Source organism: Miniopterus natalensis, chromosome 16 (assembly GCF_054644295.1).
Source record: "Miniopterus natalensis isolate mMinNat1 chromosome 16, mMinNat1.hap1, whole genome shotgun sequence".
Taxonomy (NCBI): Eukaryota; Metazoa; Chordata; class Mammalia; order Chiroptera; family Miniopteridae; genus Miniopterus; species Miniopterus natalensis.
In genome coordinates this window covers 10,615,197-10,640,629 of record NC_142096.1, presented here as the reverse complement: position 1 = coordinate 10,640,629, position 25,433 = coordinate 10,615,197, and the positions used below count along the sequence as shown (strand labels likewise).

Genomic DNA, 25,433 nt, shown 5'->3' with positions numbered 1-25,433 from the left:
TCTAGTGTTTTCCACTTTTCTGCTCTCCAGATTTTCCACAATGAGAATTACTACTTCTGTAATAAAAATATTAAGTTAAAATTTTAACAACCCCAACAGATATTTAATTTATTAATAAGTTCTTTTAGTGCATTTACAATAAGATTGAAATTATTTTGAAAGCTAATTGTACACACTTTTTTCAGAACTGTAAGTGGAGTAATTATACAATTATTAATTATCTCCCATATATTCAAAGAGCTGTAATGTATGCAAAGAGGAAAAATAGATAAACATTTTTTTAACAACCTCTAGGTTACAAAATTAGATGCCTGTTTCTGCCATCTGTCTTTATAGACCTTACTTTTTTTTCTCCTTAACAACAATTTAGAAACTAGTTAGTAGGTATAGTTCTTACAGCACCTTAGTTAGGCCTCACCTTCTGGGGGTTCCTGGATCTGGAATATTCTTCTACTGTTCTCATTCCTGCATGTTGACAGGTTCAAAGCAGATAAACAAAAACAACAACAACAGAATCACTTATTCCTTAATGTAAATCAGGGAGGCTGTGTAAACTTGTCTCCTTCCCTGTAGATAGCGACCATTTAGATGTGGCCTCGATGATGGTCGCTTTTACTCTTGTTTCACCAGTGGCCATCCTGGGCCCTTGTAAGTGGGATTTTAAATTATTGACCCCATGAAGAAATCACCCTATATTTTCAAATGGATCACACACTGTATAAAGCATAGAACTTGGCTCTGTGCGTGTGTGTGTGTGTGTGTGTGTGTGTGTGTGTGTAAAGGAGTTATTCTCACCATGAATAATAGAGAAAGAAGTGTGAAAACTCAACAATATAAGAGCTGGTGTGTGAGTGTGTGTATGTGCGCTCGCTTCTACGTGTTTTAAAAGAAAAACTCCTCCCTTTCCAGTGCTGACAGCCTTCTGTGCTGACTTCCTAAAGTCCTTGGAGCAAAGCTTCCCTTGTGCCAAAACCAACCTGAAATGTTCTTACTTTTCTCTGGCATTCTTCTGGGAATTTGGAACACCCACACTTTTGGGGTAGATCATTCAGGATTTCTGCAATTCCTGCCCAGAAACAGTTTCCTCATGGTGTCATAGTAGAAATGTTTTTCATTGATCATTTCTTTATGCTAACATAATGCATAAAAGCTATGATTATAAATCCTGAGTCTATAAATCTCTGGATTCTCCAGGACAAATTCAGGAGTCAAGGCACCAGCAGGAAACAGCAGGCACACTCAAAGGGTTTAACCAAAGCCAATTTAATAAGTAAATCCCTTCAATATGTGCTTGATCCACATGTAGTTTGGCACATAGTAAGATTAGACATGAGCAGCCAAAGAACATCAGCTTGTCTTCACCACTCGTGGAGTAAATGTGAACGAAGAATATTTTACATAGAATTTTGGAAAGGAGAATTATCTTCATCTGGACTGGTGATCTGCTTCCAGCTGTGACCATGAAGCTACAAAGGAGGAGCAAGAAGAGGAAGGGGGAGAGTGGAGAAGGGGCCTTAAACGTAGTGATTCAAATGATGTGTGAGGTAACTAAAGTTAACATTTTATTTAGGTAGCCCTAGTGGGTGTGGCTCAGTTGGTTGAGCGCTATTGTCTGCACTGAGAGGTCACTGGCTCCATCCCGGTCTGATCAATGTTTCTCCCTCCCCCTAAAATCAATGAAAAAATATTTAAAAATTTATTTAGGTAATCATCTTCTCAATACCTGCCCCTGGAGATACTGGCTGTACATATTAGTGACAGGTGAGGCACACACTCCAGGTGAAAAATTGCTACTGCCTTCCTTAAACTGTTACTACTCTAAATAATTTCAGTTTCCAATTTTTAAAACCCCAGCACTTACTCCTTGAAATGACTAGCACTGAGGACACGGTGTGTACAAATTTTTTCATATTTAACTTTAGCAAAATGATGATAGAACCAAACAGAACACATTTGCTTTCCATTTATCTAAAGCATAATTTTGATAGTGTTTCTCAATACTGGAAATTGTTTAATAGAGTCTAAGAGTCTCCAAGAAAAAAAATAGTTTTTAGGGTAGAGAATCTGAAGCATGGGTTTTTCTTTATTTGGGCCATCTCTCTTTCTAAAGAAGTACTTTATGGAACTGACTCATAAGGAAATCATTTTAAAGGCAGTGGGCAATTTTGAATGACCAGACCTCGTTCTTTCGGATGGGAATCAAGGAGAGACTCCCCTGAGGCAATGCGCAGACCTGTTGAGCCTTGTCAAAGTGCTGGAATCTGTCAGAGTAATTAGCAGCTTCGCACCTTTGGAGGGGAGCTCGGGTTTCTTAGTGGAGCATGGGACCTGCAAATGTAAGAGAAAGGCAGGGGTAATAAGCGATGAAACAGCTGAGCAGGAGCAGCCAAGAGGGGTTCTCGTCACTGTAATTCAGGGCCAGTTCCTTCAGGACTTCAGGGAGAGCAAAGCACATTGAAAGGAGCAGCAGACAGCAGGCACGAACAATGTGCGAAGCACCATTCACTTCCAGAAATGGACAGTTGAGGTCCTATGCACACTGATGTGTCCAAAAGCCAAAAAAGGATATTAGAAGAAATCAATCATTTTACCAGTGCCAAGTTCACTTATTCCAGGAACTGGGATATTTCATAATAAAAATTTAAATAAAGGCCAAAAATGAAGTAATGACAGTTCTTTTTTGGATGGATTCTAAATTCAGGCAATCATTATATTTTATTCAGGCCTAGTTCTATTTCTGTCTTTATTTGAGCTATGGAGTTTTAAGATAGCTTTTCATAGATGGCAAGTTATTTTTAGTTCTTTTAATATTCATAAAAATGTAATAGTTCTAAAAGTTATTTGTACTAAACGTCTCTTCATTTTTTTTTTTTTTTTTTTTTGGTCCAACTAGTTACTAAGTTAACTCTGGCATTAAAACATTTTTATGTAACAAAGATATATTTAGTAATGAAAATTACCACTAATTGATTAGTTTGAATGGACATACTTTTAAGTAATATTGATTTTCGTTAAATTCCCATACAGTTTTCCTCATCAAAGTCTAAATGAATTAGCCAGCCATCAAAAATGTTTAATAAATATGAAAGCACTTACAGGAAGGAGTCAGCAGTACAACTTTCTTGTTTGCTGAGTAAGTGTCTACACAGGTCACTTCATGCATATTAATTTACAATAATGACTGTGGTAATAATCTGTAACATGAAAGTTAAGGGAATGTTTCTAATTTGAATATAAAAATTCATTTTGCCTGTTTACCCCAGCCTGTAAACTATCTAATTGGTGCATTTTGGGTTGGGTGTATATAATATAACAGGACCACTTCTGTCTACTCCTTTGGACTCCTAACACCAGCTCTTATCTGTCACTCTGTTATCCAAATGCTGGGCCACATAAGTGATCAAAAACCGAGTGTGGTTGATAACATTCAGGTAACTTTTTTCCCTAACACAAACGCCTCTGAAGAGTTCCCATTAATGGTCCGGGTTGCTGTGCTGAACTTTTTATTAGTAACCCCATCAAAAATCCATGGACAGTTATGACCCAAAAGTGGATAACCTAATATGAGAAAAGAGACTAACCTTTAGGTTTTGGCAACATGAATGTTACAGAAACATTTGTGATTCAAAAAGCTTATAAGGTATTGCCTTAAAATATGTTTTCTGATTGTTGACAGTTTCTCTGTTAAAATGATTGGCCAAAATATGGAAAATAAAAGGAGAGTCATTCACAGGCGTTAACCTGGGGCTTGTAGGCAAGGGGTGTGTGTGTGTGTGTGTGTGTGTGTGAGCACACACGCGTAGCTCACTGCGTGCTTCCCTTGGCCACCATTGATTTCCTCCTCACTAAACACTTACTGGTTCCTGTCTTCCAGATGACACAGGCTGTCCTAGTAGCCAGTCAGTGTCTCCTGTGAAGACGCCCTCGGATGCTGGAAACAGTCCTGTTGACTTTCGCCCTGGAAGTGATGAAGACTTGACCAGAAAGAAATGCACAGTTGGAATGGTTGGTGAGGGAAGCATCCAGTCAGCTCGCTGTAAGAAGGAACCCAAGTCAGGCCTTGTAAAGCCAGGTAAATGCACTTACATTCATGTTGTTATCAGCGCGGCATGACTGGAGTGAGTTCACATTTGAAACGAAACACCTGGATATCAAGACAGGGAACACTAATGCTGTATCCAGTAGCCAGAAAGATCTGCTTTTGAGAAAGTCTCTGTCTCTGTGGATGTGCCTGTTCTGGACATCTCATGTAGATGGAATCATACAATATGCGGCCTTTTCTGTTTGTCTCCTTTCAGTTAGCATAATGTTTCCAAAGTTCATCAATGTAGCAGGTATTAGTACTTTTGTTCTTTTTTATGGCTCAGTAATATTCTATTATATTGATATACCACATTTTTAAACAGTCTCTTTTAAAAAGCAGATTTAGGTTTATAGAAAAATTGAGTGGAGAACCCAGAGTTCCCAGGTGCCCTCTCACCAATACTTCTTGCCTTGGAGTTGTGATATACCACATTATGTTGCTCCATTCACGGTTGGTAGACATTTGGGTTGTTTCTACTTTTTGACTATTATAAATAATGTGCTGTGAGCATTCATGTACAGGTTTTTGTAAGAACATGAATTCATTTCTCTTGAGTATATACCTAGGAATAAAATTGCTGAGTCATGTGGTAACTCTATGTTTAACTCTGAGGGATTGCCAAACTGTTTTCCAAAATGTCTGTACCGTTCTGCATACCTACCAGCAATGCACGAGGCTTCCGATTTCTCCACATCCATCCTTGTTAATAGTTGTTACAGTCCACCTTTTTGATGATAGCATTCGAGTGTGTGTGAAGTGGTATTTCATTGTGCTTTTTAATTTACATTTCCCTGATAGCTAATGATGATGGGTGCCCTTTCACGTGCTCCTTGGCCATTTGAATATCTTCTTTAGAGAAATGCTCTCATTTCTTTAAAGCTGGGAATAATCACCAATAGAATCTGCTTCTCTAACACATGGATGTAAGTTTCCGAGCAGGATCCCTGATGTTCTCTTTGTATTCCCAGCACACAGGGTCGGTGCATGTTGGGGGGCTCAGTGAGCATTTGTTGACCTCAGCGGTGAAGGTGGACTCTGGGACTGAGAAGCTAAAATGGTGCTGGACAGAATGTCAGCTTTGTGGATTGCAAAGAAAAAGTAGATTTCTTTGTGGAAGTAATGCAGTATTTGAATGCAACCTGAAATTATTTCATTTTTATTGACCACACACACCAAATTATCTACCAAAATATCTGCCACTCATTCTAAAACCATTTTATAGTGGTGACAATACAGGGAAACAGGGAAACGGGAGACAAGTGTGGTTCAATAATCTTCCTTGTTTCAATAATCATAATAAAGGGTAATAATGTTGGTATAAGACTTAAAACTCTTTGTGTATACACAAAATTTACACTTAGCAAGTCCCTGACTCTGTAGAAGGTAACTCACTTGGTAAGGCTCAGCCACTTGTCTTGCTGAGAATGTTTAAGGCCTTAGATTTTCATGAAGAAAATGCAGACAAAAAACGAAAGAAACTAAGGGGGGGGGGAGGAAGGGAAGGAGGGAGAGAAACAAGAAGAGTTGTTCTTAATGTTGTTCTGATTCTTGGATCTTTTGAGAATCATGAAGGCCATGGACCCATACTTCAGAAGACTACCCATATGCACAAAATACTGCATACTATTTCTGAGATGTCATGGCTCTCCTTTATTAAGACATATAAATCTTAGTTTAATGATCCTTGCCCAGAGGCAGACCCTGAAACACCTTTTGTCAATTGCTTCTAATTTCATTGCTCATAGTTAAACTGTCACCTAAGCAGGTAAGGACCCTGGCTCTTTTTATTTATTTGCATTTAACCAATGTCAAAGGGATCCCTAAAGTTTATTTTTTAGTTGCCTAAAATGCCTAATGTCATCCTTGAAAAAGTTGCTCAAGCGTTTGAATGGGACCCAATTCTGTACAGTAAGCTCTTTGTGTTTAGAAAAATCTGCACCATGACCTATAGTTCTCTGAACTTTCAGCAGAATAAACCTGTCAGTCACATAAATATGAAGAGAGGAAATCCTGGAAATGAGGCTCCTGGATGACTCCAAAATTTATAAAGTGCAGAGACATAATTTGTTACCCGCAAGTAGACACTGTTCTCAGGTTAAAATGTTCCGCTTCCTCCTTAGCCCCGAGTGGCCCTCTCTCCCCAGCCCAGACTGATCTTGGTGCACGCTCTACTTTTTTAAAATAAACGGTCTCATTAGAACCAATACCATTTTATTAAAATAGCAAGCAATTAGTGTCTCTTAGAAGGATGCTTGGGGGCCCGTGAACAATAAATAACACGAGCCCATTTAATTTTAGGTTCTTTGTTCTAGATTCTGGAAAACTGCTGCTCACCTCAGAAAGGAGTTATTGAAATGCCCCTTTGGTCGTTATGATAAATTGCTAATAGTGCTGACTGTACCTGATGCAGAAGGGAAGGGAATGTGTCACAGGCTGGGGGTGGGGGTGAGGTGCACAAGCCCGCCCCTTCGAGCAGGGCGCAGTGGAAACCCTGCCTTCCTCCCCGCATGACTCCTTCTGGAACTTCTCAGAGGCAGCAGCCTTCTGTCATTTTGGCTCCTAGCAATGCCTAGGCAGATTTAATTAAAAATCGCCACCAAAGAGCGCAAGGAAACATCCCTGCAGTCCAGTTGGATAATGGCTTGATACTTTCCTTCTATCTGCAAGTCACTTTAGCTGACACTGAAACGGACCCTCCAGAGCTTAACACCTCAACACGGGGTCTGTCATACTCTAGGCGCCCAATAAATCTTTCACCTAGAAACGGAGTGTCCACTTTGTGCAAGGAGTTGTGTCTGCTGGGGGAGGAGCGTGGGAACAACTCGGTGAAGATGACCTCGGTGTCACCCTGCTCTTGGGGAGCTCGTAGTTTAAGGAAGAATACTGCGTAATAAATCTGGCCTGCAGCACCGACTGAAAGGAAAGGAATGAAGGTTGAAGGTGTTCCAACTGGGAACTATTTGAAGACTCAGCGCTGGCAGCATTCCCTTGCCCAGGTGCCCCTCCTATATTTAGTTTGCAGTTTTCCTGAAGAGATTGCTTTACTCAGAAAGGAAAGGCCTAGTTGGATTGTTCCTTACATCAAGTGACATTCCTGGGCCTCCCTTTATGTTGATTTACTGCTTGGGGAGTACTGTATCTTACTCTGGGAAGAAAAAGACTCAGTGCCATTGTTTTACAAGTACAAGCCCTAAATCCTTTCTCCAGAGCAAAGGAAACAGACAATTTAAACAAATAATTAGAAAATGTGAAAGGGGAAAAAAAACACACCACCACCTAGTTGGGGCCCCGTTGAGTCAAAAGAAATCCACATTTAAGAACTGAAATGTTGAAATCTGCATTTGAAAGATGTCACTGTATTTTATCAGCATTCAAACCAAGTTAGTATTCCCTTGTCATCAGATAGCACCCAGGCTATTGAAATTGGAGAGCTGGCCAGATGAACTATAACTTCACAACAATAACAGAGGATTGGTTCCTTTAAAAAGAAAAAAAGGATTTCCCACATTCAGAGGCATTTGCTAGCAAACCCAGAAGGGCACCAACTAGGTTAGTGACTAATCAACACCAGTTCCCTTAATAGATAGAGGTTCTTTACACACAGCCCATAGGCTACAGAGGTTCCCGCGCATATCTCAAGCATCACTCTCACTTCAAAGTTAGTTCTGTGAAAAGAGAGCTAGACAGCTTACCTAGGGGAGGCCATTCTTACAACAGTTTGGGCTATCTAGAGGAGAGTTGAGAGCTTAGAGTTACACAGCTTCTCCCAGGTTACCTAACTTGTCCTATCTTGGGGAAAAAGCGGGGAAGGGGAGACACTTTCTAGCTACCAGATTCTCGAGTCCAGCATGCTAGGTTCAAATCTTCATGCCACCACTTTACAATGTGTGCTCTTCAGCTACTTGTTTTTATCTTGAAACTTGGTGGTTAGCATCTGTAAAATGGGTTGTCATGAAGATTAATAGACTAATGAATGTAAAGTGCGCAGCGTTGGACCTGGCACAAATAATTTTTCACTAGATGTTAATAATGGTCATTTGTTGTTCTTAAAATATACATGCCACAAATTTGATGCACTTTATTTACAAGAGACCCCTTTAAACTCTTACGCTGAACTTAGGTTTATTTGAAACAAAATCCTAGCATGTCATGTTATTCCAGTTCACATAAATCCGGAGCAATGTTTGCTATAGACACTGACAAGAGTACAGATTGACAACTAATGGATTGACAGTAAGGAAGGAGATGGGAAAATATGGAAGAGCAGACAAAGGACCACTGAAAAACATTGAAATGCTTAAATGCTTTGCAGCACTTAGTGCAGTAATTAATGTTCTAGAAACAGACTGAGTCATTGTGATGGTGGAGTTGGCAGAAAATGATGTGTGTGAGGGCAGAGAAATGTCATGAGCATTTTAGAAATATTTTCCTAGAGTAGAAAAAACTAAACTTTCAGTGCCAAAGGAGAAGATTTTGGTTATATGGAAATTTTCTGCATTCTTGGCAAGGCATTGTATTTCTAGTACCTTATAGTTATAATAAAAGGGGTTGCAGCATCTAGGCCCAGCCTTAAATAAAGGCTGTAACCTATTCTGCAGACTGAAAGCCTTATGAAAATAACTGGAAGGACTTATTACATGTAATTATGGGCTTGGATAATGCTCTGAAATTGGATTTCAAATTTTTTTAGCTAATATTTATTGAGCACTTTACTCATTTTACCCTAACATCAGTGCTAGGAAGGGATATCATTATCTCCTATTTTACAGATGGAGAAACAGAGGCACAGAGAGGTTAAGTAACTCATCCGAGGTCACACAGCTTGTAAATGGATTTTGAACAGAGTAGTTTTGCTCCTAACTCCTACCCATTGCACTGGTTGTAAGGCCTGTCTTCAAAGGATGGATCTTAATTGCGGTAGAGGAAGAGTGATAATCGAGAAAGTTGTGTTGATATAAGACAGAAATTATTTTTCTTTAATGTTTGCATAGCCCTAAAAATTCTTTTAGTAAGTTAGCCTGTACAGTCCATATGTAGATTGTGCTGGCTGTTGCTGATAACAGGATCAATGGACCTTAGCGTAACGTCAATGGAATACAGGAAGCTGAACTCGTAAGGCTGCTTGGATGCAGATGAGTGCAATAAGCCATGAGGATGTGAACATCGAAGGAGTGTTAAGGTCTTTAGTGTTTTCCACTTAATTGTGAGCTGGTGCTTGCTCTACTTGTTGAAATGTGCCATGGGCTGCCTGCATATCACGAATACTTTCGTAAACAAAGATCATTAGACTTTCTCAGCTTAAACAAGAGCTTTGCATTAACACTGAAACTTGCTTTCACCCTGAGAGAAGGCATGCTCACGCAGCACACGGCAGAGAATGTTCTGTGAGGGACAGTGGTATCGTCTGTCACCTCTCCCCGGCAGAGACCAGACCAGTGGCATCAAGCTGAACTGCGATGAGTGGACTTAGTGTTTATGTTTACGGCACGGCTAGGCATTCACTCGCATGCCTTTCTCCCATCTGTGCTTCTGATGATGCCCCAGTCAGCGTCATGCTGCCAAATGGTCCCTTAATGGTTCTTCCCTAAGCATTCGTCGTGATAATCCTCAACTCTGCAAGGTGACTGCCATCCAAATCCCGAGTCCGCTAGGATTTATTGCTTTTACAGTGTTCTCGCCACCGGCTGGGTGCCTGCCAAGCGCTTACTGCGTGCTGTACCGTGTAGAGAGCGAGGCGCTGTAGATCTGTCACACGGCCAGACGCTGCGGCGGGCCACACACCCACCGCTGGACATACGTGTCAGAAATAAACCTGGAAACTTCTTTCACACACAGACTCATCAACCCAGAGCTGTCAATCACGCAGATATATGATCTTTTTCCTAACCGAGGGGGGAGTTTTTTGAAGAGGCCGTCTGCATGTAAAGACAGAGGCGTAGTTCAGGAGGCCCAGCGGGATGGTGACCTGCTTGGCGCTGCAGCAGCCTGATGTATTCAGGGGCAAGAGGAGGGTGCAGTTACCCAGGCCCCGGGTGGAGGGGACTCCCAGGCTGTATGTGGGGAGAAAGTGCCCTTGCCCTGGCAGGTAAGGAGCCGGAGGGATAAATACCATGATCTCTCCGTCTTATTTGTCGGTATAATTTGTAGTGTGGCATTTTGGTGTACTGTAGGGTCATGGACAGAAAGTGATGTGTTGAACAACATAGTGTGTTCATTTGGGTAACTCAGCGAGGTAGAGTCTTCCACCACCTAAGCCTGTACCTGATAGCAGCCGAGGTGCAGCAGTAAGCTGTGTGAACGCAGGTTGTGGTTAAATGAGGTCATGGTCAGGAACCTGGCTTCAGTGGGCTTACGGTCGAAGATGCAGAGTCTACAATGTTTGTGGCATTGCAGGAAGGAGATCGCCATGTAAGAGTCTAAAGGAAGACTTTCTATTTCTAAAGAAAGTATAAACCTCTTACTTCACCGCCTATAAGGTTTGCCCTGAAGCGAGGTTTGAATCCCAGCTGTACCTTGTCTAGCTTGCCTTCATTCATTCATTCAACAAATACGCATTAAGCATTCACCGTGCGCTGGCTCCATTGTTCCAGGCATTAAGGGTAGAGGAGTGAAAAAATAGACGAGGTGACTGTTCTCAGGACACCTGCCTTTAACATGGGGCGACGGCTGATACACAAGCAGACAAACAAGATAAGTTCGGATGGCGACAAGTAACACAGGGCAGTGCTGTGTAGACAGTGACTGGGGATGGGGAAGGGTGTGTCTGGGGAGATGACCTTTGAGCTGAGGACTTAGCCATACTCCTCCACACTTGGGGGGGTTGGGGATGGGTGGCGGGACAGAGTTAGGAGGCGAAGAGAGTGGCGGCAGGTGAGGTCTGTATTCTTACAGTGATGGGAAGCCATGGGAGGGTTTTGAGGAGAGAGACATAATCTGAGTTATACGTTAGGGATCCTTCTGACCACTCGGGAGCTTGGGTTAGGAAGAGACGAAACTGGAAGCAGGTACACTAAATGTAGATGGTTTAGGAAGGAGGCAGTGAAAACAGAAAAGTACAGGGTGGGGCAGAAGTAGGTTTACAGTTGTTTGTATGGAAAATAATACAATAATTAATAAATAATAATACAAGAATAAACTCTGTGTTTCCCATACTCACAACTGTAAACCTACTCTTTCCCAACTCCGAATATGGATACAACATATATGACAGAATATAAGGTCCCCCGTTTTCCTAATGAGATTTAAAATGTTTAATTTATTCGATAACTCTAGTAAGCCTTTAGAGATATGGGCAAAATAGTCAACGTCTGATGGGCTTCTTTATTTGTTAATATTAGTTGAGCATATTTATACTCTATTATTAATTTATATTCTTTATTAACCATAGTTAATATAAAAAACATTTATTCAGTCTTTCTCATCCCTAGGGCTACTTTTCAACTCCTCTGTCTTTGCTAGAGCAAATCATCTTCACTTCCAATCAATTTGTTTGATATAAAGCAGTTTCGAATCCATGTCTGGTGCATATTTTCAAGACAACTGTGAGGGTGTGAATCAAGTGACTGTAAGAAGAGACCCACCCAAAATACAGATGCTAAAAGTAGACAGACATTTATTTGTCTCCTGCAAAACAGCACATAGGTATTTGGGTGATCCAGGCTGGTAGGCAGCTATGTTGTTGATTGTCCCCTGCTAGGCAGAAGGACGGGGGAAAGGACCCCTCCCCCAGGACACAGAAGTGATATGTGTCATCGAATTACATCCCAGGACATCTCAGTCACCTATTACTATAGAAGACATTGGAGATGGACATTGGAGGACAAGAGGCAGGTTATGGCAACATCCCTGTATCGCATGGGGACACTGGGTTTTTCTGTTTTCCTTTAGATGTGTCTGAGCATCCTTCACTGTCCAAAGCTACTCAGTTCCTGAGTTCAGTTAACAAGGGATATGAGTTCTTGTGATCTCTACAACTTAACCATTGACTGTATTGCTATTTGAGTGATCTTTAAAAGGCTGGAGGAGTCATACCACAGGAATAATTAAAAACTCGTTTTCCAGTTTCTTGCCCCGCTTCATACTAAACAATCCTAGCAGTTGACCTCTGAAGGCAGCCCAGGTTAGCGCTGATGGAGGTCCATTCAGACTGATGTGTCTTTTTCAAATGGGGGCTTTTTGTTCAGAGAAGGTAATTGTAAAGAGAGCTCTATAATAAGAGGCTTTGGAAAGACACAAAGGGATTTCTTTTCTGGGAGGTAGTTGTGGGAGGAGGGAACCTCACCTTATATTTAGACGTTGAATGGGGTGGACCAAGTCACCCGAAGAGCAGTGGGGAAGGGGAGTTAGTGAGTGGAAAGGTTTCTTTTGTAAAGTGAGAAAAACAATTTCTTTATACTATGGAGGAACAGTGAATACTTAGCCTTTTCAGGTTGCTGTGAGAATCAAAATATGTTTGGTATATAGCAGGCTATTTTCATCACATCCTGTATTTTTTGCAAAAATCCTTGTCAGCTTTGGGCAGGAAGCTGGGTTTGTAGTGACAGTATTCGCCCAGGATACAGTAGGTGCTCAATAAACGATCCCTGTCGTGACTGGTACAAGATGCGAGATGAGGCAAGTGTCCAGATAGCACGACCCGAAGGCACTCGAATGTCCACTCACCATCATGTGCGCATCGGTCCTATGTTGTCACGGCTCCCTCCTTAAGAATTATTCTGATACAATGGAGGCCTTTGGTGAAAGCTTAACGAATGTGTTTACAACACTGTTTGGAAGGAACATGCCCACGGTTGTCACAGAGAGCCCCCATTCTACGGCCTCCCTTGGGCCCCGCGGCTCTCTCCTGCGCTGTCCCCCGGGCGGCACCGGGAAGAGCCCATGTGCCCAAGCAGCTGGAAAGCATGGGCTTCGCGAACCTTCGCCTGGGAGCCCCCGAGCTTGCTGTTAAATTAGGCATGTGTGAGGCTGCGGTGCAGTTTCTTCCTTGCCGTTGGGGTGCAGCTCTTGGAGGAAGATTCTAAGCCTGCTGCCCCGACGTCGGAGGATCAGCCCTGCCCGTGGTGCAGGCGCTGACTTGGGCTTGACAGCCCCGTATTTCTTTAAGCGCTTTGTGTCCATTCAGGAGGCGACGGTTCCCTTTGAAATGCTGCAGTCACCAGGGAGAGGCCCCTGTGCTCTTCCCTGATTGGCCGGCCTTCCCTCTGCCTCCTGTTGCTATGGTGCCCAGCCGAGTAACTTCCTCGCCCTGCACAAGTAGGAGGCCGGTCTCCATGGATACCCCACTCTGAGACTGTACTCCACCGAGGGATGAGCTGCACACACTGTATTTCTGCACAGGACACACCCCAGCCTGTGGCGGGAGGCTGTTGGCAGAGGCAGGGTTTGCCATGCAAGTCCACGGAGCTTACCTCCTAAGTAAGTAGTATTAGTCACAGTAAGTAAATAATTCTGTCGGATCCCAGAGGATGTGCTCTTTGGGTACGTGTGTGTGTAAAGTCAGTTGTGGTAGGCTAAAATTGTAGTCTAAAAGCAAATTTTCAACTCTGCCTTTCAGATATTCCGAATGCAGGGTCTATAGCTAAACTCTAAAAAATACACACGTTTTGTTTTCAATAACCCGTCCTAGGTGAGTCTGCTTTTGCAGTTTGAAACCCAGACTAACAAATAAAACAATGACCAGGGATGCTTACATCTGCTCCTGCTCTTCTAACCCTGAGTACTGCGTGCTGCATTTGTAAATGCAGAGCCCGACCTTGCCCGGTGGTGTGCTGTGGGAATAGATGAGCGAGCACAGCCGCAATTAATGCTAATTGGCCCTGCACAGAGTTTGCAGTGGGCCTCTGTACGCGATGTATTTATTATCAAGAGAGAGCCCGCTCATGTGATCATGTCTGCCAGTTCACCCTGGAAATTATTCAGAGCACATCTCTCTGGCCAGTTTTAATTTACTTTTCTCATGTGGCATCCAGCAGAAATTCTGCAACTCTTCGTGTCCATGGAACTGGGATGTGGAAGAGTTTTCCTTTTATTAACTGACTTGATCTAACACTTCCTCTTTACTGTACACTCCAAGAGCATAAGGGGTTGGATTTGCAAGGTTGTAAAACACATGAGTCATCTTAAAGTGATTTTCATCTGCTGGGTGAATGATTAATGCTGGTGGTGTTAAAACTAACTAGTAGACTCAAAAGAGAGACTATACTTATGGTAACCTCAACTTCAGTTCAGTAACTTTAAAATTGTGTAAAATTTGATTTTTAGACTGTCCACAGTAGATAGCTGGCATCTAACAGCTCTAAACAAAAAACAAACCATGAACTGTATTGGTATAAGAGAGATTCATTTTGATGGTATAAAAGACTGAGCACAGAGTATTAAGCTAGATTGTAAATTCCTTTTATTTTCTGTATTCATGCCCATTCAGGCAAAGGACAACCAGTATCATGTCATCTTTTCCAACTGTTAGTCATGGCTCAATTTTAATTGCCTAAAATGGTGAAAAGGTACCACCCTTTGAGAATGTGCACTTACTGATGACTGCTCTGGCTCTGACTTGTCATTGGGGTCAAGTTTTAAGTCATTGCTTTGCTTTAATGTTTTATAAATATCATTTCCATCCAGCAGATGAGCAAGGGTACATGGTATTCTCTGTAGAGATTCTGGTTTTAGAGACTTGGAGAAAACTTTGATGACCCTCACCCCACAGTTTTTCACCTCATTCGTAAGCAGTACAAGGCCCCATTTCCCTTTCTCGATGTGTCTATCTCTGAAAACCCACCTAGTACGGGACTTTTTTTCAACCTCAAAATATCCGAACTCCTCTCTAAAATGGTTTCCTCATCTGTATAGTATAATAATGATAGTACTTATGACATAAAGCTGCTTTGAAAATTCAGTGACTTCATGGCACTTGGCATGCAATAAGTATTAGCTGCTATTTTATTATGATTACTATACATATCATCATCATTTCCCCAATGCCTTGTAGCCGAGAGAGACTGTCACTAAGAGCTTGAACAGTTCTCTTGGTTTGGTTCCATTCAGCCTATCAGATTTCCTATCAAGTACTTACTTGGCACTCTGATGGGAATGATGGTGTTCGATGTACATGAAAATGTAGCCAACAAAATGTGAGATATACGGTTAGTTTTCTCTTTTCAAATGTGTGGCTGTATGATGTTCCTAAATCAGTATAACACTTATATAAGGAAATGTTTGCCAGTTAATTTTGCTGCCAAGAACACAGCAGATATGTAGGATGCCACAGTGGGTATGTAAGATGAAAAAGGCGAGGCCACATAGCATAAGTCAGCTAATACTTAAAACAAATTAAAAATGTGACAATTAAAAATCTAGGTCCAAACTTTAAGCTCACTTCATTTCCTAAAAGGATTTCCGCTCAGACTGCAGTAATGACATATTTTGAAAAGAGAGCGGTTTCATTAAGTTGAAAGTTTGGGGAATGATGGGAGAGGAAGAGATGGGAAATGATTGATTAATCTGTATAAAAATAGGCCCCATGCTGGGATTTTTCCTTTTGCACTAATCCTGTGTGACAATCTGAGCCAAGAAAAATATAAAACCAGTGCCATATGTGCAGAGCCTGCCCGAGCTGACTTTCAGATGCATGAAGAGTTGACCCAGATTATATTTTGCAGCTTTATTTTTATTTCAATGTCATTTTCATTTCCCACTTCTTTCTGGCATATTCTCTTCCTTCCATCTGTTTGCCCTGGAAAGAGCATGGCATGTGCAGCAGGGACTATACCAACTCACTTGAATGGAAACAGGGGAGGACATTTGTAGGATGTGATTTAAAATAAGGCCTCTATTACCAGACGGAAGGGCAGGTGGAAGGAGGTAGAAGACGGTGAAGGGGGAATAGATGCTGATGGAAGGAGACTTGCCTGGGAGTGGTGAACACACAATAAAATATACCGATTATATATTATAGAATTCTACACCTGAAACCTGTATGATTTTATTAACTAATGTCACCCCCCAAAATTCAATAAAATAATAAAAAATATAAATAAATAAGTAAAACGAGGTATCTAGAGGCTGCTGTCCTGGGTCGTGGGCCACGTCCTTTGAGCTCTCAGCTAACAGCCCTGTTTGCCGAGGTCTTTTTCGTCAGAGGGCATCGTGGCAGTTTCAGAGGGAAGGATGCCCCTTGTCCTGGGTGGCGGCAGCATTACGCAGAGAAACCGGACCTTCCCGAGCCTTTGGCTTCGGGCCCTCGCCCCTGCGGCCGAGATAGGCGGGCTCCGCAGGCCGCTGCCAGAAGATCTGATTCCTGCCGAGACTCCTGGCGGCCCGACTGTTCTCGAGAGGCTGCCTGAACCCGACACGGCCCCTGCCTGACACCCAATGCTTTTCCCTCCCAGCTGGGGGAAGAAGGGAGGAGTCCAAGCCGAGGCTGAGAAGCCTTAGCGCACACGGAGCAAGGCTTAGGGCCTGTCTGCAGGCGGTGCCCTTAGGGGGTATCCTGCCAAGCCCAGCTTAAGGGCACAGCAGAGGGGTTCGTCTGTGCTAGGCTGGGGCATTCTTTAGTTTTGGATGGGATTCTCCAACTTAGCATTTCCCCCCTTCCTTTTCTCTTGAGTCTCAGCCAGCATTTAACAGAACTGAGCCCAGTATGCTACTCATTTGTTTTTTCAACAAATATTTATTTATGTGCCTGACAGTGGGCCACTCACTGGGACACAACAGTAACCCAGGGGCTCCCTGTCTGTACCTGTGTGATATGTTTCTGGGGCAAGTGCAGGGTCCCATGGAACCCAGACTCTGGGGGTCTGGGAAGCCGTCCAGAGGAAGTAATGCTGTGTCAACACTTAAAAAGGGTAAAACCAGGTTTTTAAGTGAAGAGACACTTGGGGATCTGAACTGCATATGCTACTGCTGTTAACTTAAATACTGCGCACTTAGAGTTTTAAAAAATTCTTTTGTTATGGATACCATGTTCTATTTAACATCTGTCTTTTTATTTATTTATTTATTTTGAGGTAAAGAATGTGTTAACAAACTTTATTGCAGTAAACATTTTGCAATACATAGGCATATAAAATCATCTCATGGTATATCTTTTTTAAAAATTTACCTTTATTGTTGAAAGTATTACAGATGTCCCCATTTCCCCCAGTGACCCCCTCCACCCTGCAACAGCCCCAGGCCTTTACCCCACTATGGTCTGTGTCCATGGGTTATGCATACATGCATGTAAGTTCTTTGGTTAATCTCTCCCCACCATTTCTAACTTCGCCTCTCCATTTGACCGCCATGCAAACCCTCCAGTGCTTCTGAAGAGAGTGGCCTTAATATTACTGCAATGGCCTGCTTTGCCTTTCCAGTCTGCTTTGGTTTTTCATAGAACATTGGAGGGTGGAGAGAATAGAGAACACTGAGTACACTTGAATTTAAAAGTTGACTTGTTTGGGGGTGGGGCAGAGCAGCTGGACAAGCAAAGGGTTGGCCTGGGAACGAGTGCTCCGTGCCAGATGCCACTTTGAGTTGAGATCCTGGGGAACATTCCATTAAGCCAGCCCATGGAAATTCAGAGCACAGTTTGTGTACAGAGTATAATCTAATCGTAGGTGTGCTCCATTCTTTTTAAGTGCCACAAGAGTTAGTAGAGAATTTTTTAGGGAGACATTCAGAAACATTGTGTTCAGAACCTTGAGAATGCAAATCATTTTTAATTGATAAACAATGGTATGAGATGAGATGCAGGCACTTGCTGCTGGGAGCTCAGCTCTTTTGCAGAATTCCTTGTCTGTCCCCAGCATGTACCTCCGGAAGGCCACCGTGGCAGTGGTGTAGCGTCCCAGGTGAAGTCACCTCCCTGAGCCAGTGCTAGGCTCCCTGGGCCTTGAACAGGTGTCCCAGGGCAGGAGGGCGGGAGCTGTTCCACCTGCCTTGCACCTGTTTTCCTGCAAGCCCATCCCCTGACCCAGAATTTTCTGTTATGCTGCCAGGCCTTCTCCTGGAAACATTTTCATGTGACTTCATTATTTCCCTTCCTTCCCGATGCTCATATTCATTCCTTGAACACATGTCTGAATTAAAACAAGCCCCACCAGGCCTTCCATTTCTCCACTTGCTTTTTTTGAACACTCTGTACAGATGCCAGAAATTACCAGAATTTACCCAACTTATTTGTTTTATTTTATTGACGTTTGTGCTTGCATCAAAGATTGATTGCACAGTCGTAAATGTAGCAAGATCTTTGATTCAAATGTAGCAATCCATTCTGATTAGATTATTCAATTTTTCACACTGTCCTCAGGCAATATGAGAGACGATTTTTCCCTTTCATTTCACAGAGACAATTCCTGTTTTGTTTTTCTGCTCTTTGGTTGTACAGAAAACATACCTTCGTTCAATTGTTCTTTTAGGCGTTAGCACTGCAGTAAGTATATAACATAAGACGAGGTGTTTCTTAATGTTTAACTTACTTTATGCTTGTACTATTTTAAATCCTTTCGTTCACCTGGGGTTTTAAGTGATTTTCAACCTATGCAGGTCATTTTGTGAACCTAAGAGCTATGTGGAAAGGGACTCCATGGTCTGGGCTCCCCCCACTTACTCTACAACCCATCTCCTAACTGTAAGAGCCACCTGCCTTGCCTTCCAGCCTCCAGCCCCTCCTCTGGGTATTGCTGCCTCCATATGTCCGTAAAGCACCACTCTGTTCATACTGCCAACCTGTTCAAGTCTCGTCACGGCTCCCTCTTGCCTTCAGAGTAAATGCCCTTGGCATAGTGTTCCATGCGCCTGTGCAGTTGCGTTAGCATCTGGTTCGCATTCTTTAGCTCCCTGGGTACAACTCACCAGTTTGGCTGCCTTTTCTCATGTGATCACTATGTGCCAGCTAAACAAGGGATTCAATATATTCTAAATATCCCCTCTGTTTTTTGTCTTCCATGTTTCGGCTCACGGGCATCCCTTTCACCTGAGGTCTGCTCCCGTCTGCACCCCCAGCACTTGGTCATATTCTGCCTGGTGCTCGAGCCCCATCTCAGGTGGCACCTCTTCCACGCCATCCCCCCTGCCCTCTTCCCCCCCCAGCTGAGAGTATTTCTTCCTCCCCTGCGTCCCCTAGTGCCCCGTCTGTCTTGCATGCCCCCTGTCCTGCCTCGTATCCCAGGTGTTCGCCTGTGTAGCTCACCTCCCAAAAGGAGCCTTGAGCACCAGAACTCCACTTCTCCGTGACCCAGGGCCTTCGCACGTGCAAGGTTCAACGCATCTTTGAAATGGACTGCATCGAATATTGTGGATGTCACCTTGGTTTCCAGTTCTCAGATCTTTGTGAATTCTGACCACGAGGTACCCAGCAGAGTGGGCAGAGAAAAAAAGCAGACTCTGGAGTCCAACAAGTCAGCTCTGCTGTTTACTCGTTGTGTGACTGGGGGCACATCTCAGCACCACTCAGAACCTCAGTTTCCTCGTCTGTACCCCGTATGTTTTGAGAGGAAGGATTAGAGGAAATAGCAGATGGAGCGTTCTTGGCAGGTTTGGTTTTAGTACACAGCGACTAGTAGCATTAGAGCCCGACTCTCTCATTCGTTGTATTAGTTGTGCTTTGAGGGCTTGTGTAATGTAGTCTGCCGTCAACACTGTGCCTTCCATGTTTTCATTCGGGTCATTAATAAAGCATGTTAAGTAGGATAAGGGCAGGGATGGAGCCAGGTGACACGTTACTAGAGATTTCCCTCGAGGTTGACAGGCAATCCATTAGTCTACACCCTTCGGGTGCTGAACTGCGCTGTCATCCAGCACACATGCCAGCCTTGCTCGGAAGGCTCTCCTAAGTGTTTTGACTGAGTGCCTACTGAATTCCCCGTGTGCCATGTATGGGGCAGCCGCAGTCACAGCTGTCAGAGAAGGAAATGAGAATTGTTTTTCGTTATCGGTCACCAGTGAACTCTTGCTGCTCCTATTGCCTTATTTAAGGGACCTTTTCTACAGTTTTACTGAACAAGAGCACCAAAGGTAGCACATTGTGATCTTCAGGATTTGTCTTTGTCTCTTCTTTGATAACCTGAACGCTTCTGTTCACCCCCAACCTCTACCTCCTTCCTTTGTGATTTCTCAGAAATTAGTGCTGCTGTTTCTACAAACCTATCTGTAATTTCTTTCAGTACCTTTTCTCCCTTCATTTCATAAATATTCTTCTGAGTCTATGCCGGGCCCTGTGCTTGGCTTTGGGGACACAGTGATAAACAAGACAGAGGTATTTCCAGGCTGCAGGGTTTTGCATGTTAAATTGTGGGCTGAAAGCTTGAGTTTTATGAACCTTGGCCAGTGGGGTAGAGGTGTGAATGGAGGGAATATGTGTCCTAATTGTCAACAACCCCAGCCTGTCAACCCAGCCTAAAGGGAGAGAAAGAAGATGGTAAGTCAGTAGAGAGCCTTCTGGGAGCCATTGCAGAATGCTAAGAGTGGAGGAACCTTTAATGCTTAGAAATCTTTTAAGGTGACAGCACCTACTGTGTGCTAAATGCTGCGTTAGACACTGGGATACAGTGTCCCTCAAGGAGCTGACAGTGCGCTGGGACATTGCAGACACATTGCAGTGCAGTGTCGAGTGCTTGTTAAACTGTGGGTGAGGTGAGAGTGCCTCACCCCTTCCTGAAGGCGTTAGAGGCGGAGGCTCACCTGCCGCCTGAAGAGCAGGTAGTAGGCGGCCTGGCCCAGAGGGGTAGGAAGCCATCCAGGTGGAGGAGACAACGTGCATGCAAACGGGGCGTCCAGAGAGCCATGTGCCTCTTTCAGGAAGGCTGCTGGTCCCTCGGGCGGGGCGCAGCGGGCGCAGAGTGATTTATAAAGGGCCTGTAAATCATGCTGTGGACTGAGGGCTTCATCTTAAGGACACGGGCTGCTGTGAAAGGGTTTCTACAGGGGAATCAGCTAATGAGATTTCTGCTCCGGAGCAGTGGAAGATGGAGTGCTCCGGGCCACGCCGAGCAGCTGGGACACAGTGTGTGGCCGGCTCGTAATTTGGGGACGAGAGACGATGATGCCCGGGGTGGAGCGCTCAGGGTGGGAAGGAGCAGCCAGAGATCACGGATTTACTAACCAGACAGATTGGAGCAGGTGGCTGCCATTCGTAGTCAAGTATGGAAAACCAGAGCTTTTATTACAGTGGTTCTCAAACTTCAGTGTGCCTGGAAGATCAGCTGAGCAATTAGTGAAAATGTGGCTTATGGAAATGACTCCAGGAAATTTCAGTTGACGGATCTGGAATATGAGTCAGGGCTCTGTGTTTTCAGCAGACAGTCCAGGTGACAGTGCTGCCTGGCCCTCAGCACTGTGAAAAACCCCTTTTTGTTAGGTGTTTTAATATAGCAATATGTCTTTTAGGTTTATTCACAATATGTTAACTTTTCATTTAAGAATAAAGATTCCGTCCTATTATCTCTGTTGAAAATAGGAGAATGGCTCAGCCTTAAGAGTTAAAATACAAAAATTTAAAAAAGAGCAGCCACCTTGCTAGTGCCGTCGGTGTCAATGTTCCAGGTTTTGTGATGGGTGACGAAAGGATGTCAGATATGAAAATGGAGCATGGCTGAGTGCTGACAAGGTCCAGTGATGTAACCCTGCTGGCAGACTGTTAAATGGAGTGAAGGTCAAGGTCAGTGCTGCTGAGAAAGTCAAGGGAGTGAGCAGCGGTGGACCCGACTTCAGTGTGGGTTGGGGCCTGTGACACCTGGGGCTGCGGCCAAGGGTGGGAAGCAGCTCCTCTGTACTTACCTGTAAATTAATTCTTCTTCTGGTTGCCTATCTGCCTTCACTTCTGCTCACTCACCTTCTACTTCCCCCCGAGGAAAGCCCTTGTCATTTGACTGGACCTGGAGAGAGATGCCATGTGCTCTTATCTTTGGAGCGCTCCTCCTCACAGCATGGTCCATGATCACTTGCTTCATTCATGACCATCTATGGAAATGATTAAAAATACAGATTCCTGAGTTCCCCCCCTGACCTCCTGAACTGGAACTTCTGTGAGTGTTCCCCAGAAATCTGCACCATTATTCACCTTCCCAGGTGATCCTTATGCACAGTAAGGTTTAAGAATCATTGCATTATTAATGTTAATTATAAGCTTAATGTTTATGAGCATGTCAAGCACGTGACAGGTGTTCAATAAATTCTCGTTAAATAAACAATAAATTAACCTTTAAAAAATATATACATATGTATGTGTATAAAACATAAATGAGGAAACTAAGGCTTAAAGAGGTTAAAAACACTTAGCCAAGAACACATTAACTAGTGAGAGGTAGAGCCCCGTTTAAAGGACTTTCTTTAGATAGACTTCGTGGGTGTGTGAATTTGCAGGCCAGCGCCTCCTTCTGGTGATACTGGGCGGTTCAGGGCACTGGAGAACGTTAGGGGCATCTGATTGGCTGTCTGGTTGAACTGACTGATCGCTTCCCCAGCATTCTCCCCTTGGCCATCTCTGGTAAATTGCCAGGGCCACACATGTATTTACTACTAATGAAGAGAGCAGGCCCAGGAAGGGTAGGTGGTCACCCGCAGAGCCAAACAGAACCATTCTCCTTCCCTGTGCTCTGCTAAGCTTGGCCAGTGCAGTCTTATTTTCCCCTGGGGGTGAAGCGGAGGGAGACTCAATGTATCCTGGGTCCCTGTGGGAAATTCATAAACTCTCCTCTTCCTCCTCTTTGCCTGCTGTCCCTTTACAACCTCTTTTATCATTTCTTTCATCTGTTTTCTTGGTCAGCAGGTGCATTGTCTGTATCTCTGCCAGGACAGGTAGCTGAGCCAACTCAAGATAAAGGAGTGAACTAGGTGGAGTTGTCCTTGACCCTGTTGGCCCTCTTGGGCCTCCCCTCCCACGCTCCCTCGGTCCCTTTTTCAGAGGGTCAAAGCTGCCTGGCTCAGGAGACTGGCCTCTGCTAAGACAAAGTTGTAAGTCTGTGTGCATTTTCCCTGGGGCTCTCTGAAGGCAGGGGTCTAATCCAAGGGCAAGTCTAGAGACTTTAGGAGGAGGCCATGGGAAGTTTGTCTTAGGATCACAGATCTTCAGACAAAGTCTGTTGTGTACACACACACACACACACACACACACACACACACAGACTGTAAAGATAGAAACATGGTCTTCACTGAAGAATGGTTGAGGGAAAACCACCTTTTGTAAAGAGTGTTTATAAAAATGTATGACTTAAATGGGATAAGGCACTTTCTACTGTGGGGCTTTTTAAGGGAAAAGTGTTTGAAAAGCCCCATTCTGGCCCTTGAGCCACTGTACCTGTAGTTTCAGCTAGAAATAGTAAAAAGCTAACTTATGTTGAGTGTTTGCTATGTTCCAAGCACTGTTCTAATTTTTTTCATATTTCACCTAATTCCCACAATCCCTTAGCAGTACTTACTATTAACATCTTCATCTCCATTTTACAGATGAGGAAACTAAGGCAGAGAGAGAGTAAATAACTTGCTCAAGGCTCCACAGATAAAGGAGCCATGATTCAAACCCATGTGGCTTGACTCCCAACCTCTCTTAATATTATATTACATATATTACATTACATGCTATAGTTACTTATGTTATAAAATAATTTTCCTTTCAAAAATTTAGATTTTTTAAAGAAAAAAACCCCCAAAAACTAATTTTCCATCATTGCACTGGACCCCTATTTGTAATTTTTATAATAAAAGTAAATGCTCATGGTTGGAAAAGCCAAATGGTTCAGAAAGATATAAAATGAAAACGAGTCTCTTTATATTCCCGCTGTCCCCTTCCCAAGGGAAACCACTGTTATTAACAAGTCTTTTTAAATCCCTCCAAAAAAGTAGATAGCAGGTTATATATCACTTAATGATTTATTTACACAAAAGCAGATATCCCACATTCATCTTGTTTTTCTTAACCAATGACCGATTTTCCAGATCTTTTCAGATCTTTTCACTTCAGCAAGCACAGGTTCATGTCACTCCTTTTCATGAATACAGAGTCCTTACTGATAGACAGTTAGGTTGTCCTTTTGGATGCTTCTGTGCAGGATAAATCCTTAGCAGTACAGTTTTCTTTTTATGTGTGTTCCTTCAACTCACACTCTCACTCACTCTTATCAGGGTGTTTCCCCAAATCCTTAACAAAACCACTATTAGCAAGCTTTGACTTTTTACTTTTTTGTCAACCTGGGCCCCCCAAAGCCTTGCAGCTAATAGTCAATTCTACTGAATCTGCTTTATAGAGCAGCTTCTTTGACAGTGTCTTCTATAATTACATCTGTCCACTGCTCCAGCTGCTCCCTAATAGCTCTGCTTGGCTTCAGTGAAAATGGCTCATCTCTCCTCCCTAGAGACCTTTAAATAAAAGATCTGTGTATCTGTGTGTGGGGACAAGGGATAAGATGATGAAAGGATGAGGGACTGGCTTTTGTTTTATTTTTATTTTTATTTTTTAATTTGCTGCCTCTGTTTGAGGTGGGGATATAGGTGGCCAGCCTGAATTAATTTGATAGCTTTGTGGTGACACATCAAGGATACAGGAAGGTTTGGGGTTGCATCAATCTCTGGTTTAGAATGACTTAATACAGCTTTGTAGACATCGGGATTGCTCTGTTCTCAGAGCCCCATGATGTTCTGATGTATGAGGACTCCACAGTATCCTAAAGGCAGCCAAAAATAATAACGTCCTGAGAGACCAAATCACAGGCATTGTCTTTAAAAAAATAAGTCTAGCTATCAGTCTTTGCACATATTCTTTTTGTTTCCATTTTTCCTTCCCTAATTCCCAGCCTCGCCGTCCCATGCAGAGAATGCTTAGTACCCTAGCGTTATGAATAAAGTAACTCCTCTCAGCAGGATCCAGCAAGACTACCAAAGGAAAAAGCACCGGGACTTCTGGAGGCCAGCCAGCATAGTTTGTAGCTGGAAAATGTCCCTTGCTGTGGGGTTGCTCAGCACCAGGACTGGCTCCACTCAGTGTCTTAAAGGTCAAGTTCATCCTGTCTGTTCAGTCCCAGAATCCTGCTCTCCCAGCCGCAGCAGCTGATCAAAGACAATATTGATAAGGAACAAAGGCAGTATTGATGAAGATGACTTGGATATGATACTTTAAGTTCCCTTCAGTGTTTCAAGCATGACTCTTCCTGCTTTGTCCAAGTATTCCCTGTGACATCAGAGACAGCCAATTGGGCAGACCTTAAATATTAAAAGATTAAAAGTCTTTAGTATTTAACAATGTTGAAATATTAAGAATGTTTAAATTGAGTATATTCTTTGGCTTAAAATTTCTACCTTTAAGAATTTATTAAAGAAATAAACAGACAAAGATATAAACTCGTATGCGCAAGTATACACATTGAACGTTAGGCCTTTATTT

At 43.1% G+C, this 25,433-nt stretch overlaps 1 protein-coding gene across 2 annotated transcripts in view; it reads left to right on the top strand.

Moving 5' to 3' along the window:
• The window catches only part of SYBU (syntabulin), a 53,680-nt gene that overhangs the window by 13,796 nt on the left and 14,451 nt on the right, over positions 1 to 25,433 (top strand). For both annotated transcript variants that reach the window (XM_087825161.1, XM_087825160.1), the window contains exon 3: positions 3,875 to 4,072. In XM_087825161.1, coding sequence (XP_087681287.1) covers positions 3,875 to 4,072 — 198 coding nt within the window. The remainder of the gene's footprint in view (positions 1 to 3,874; positions 4,073 to 25,433) is intronic.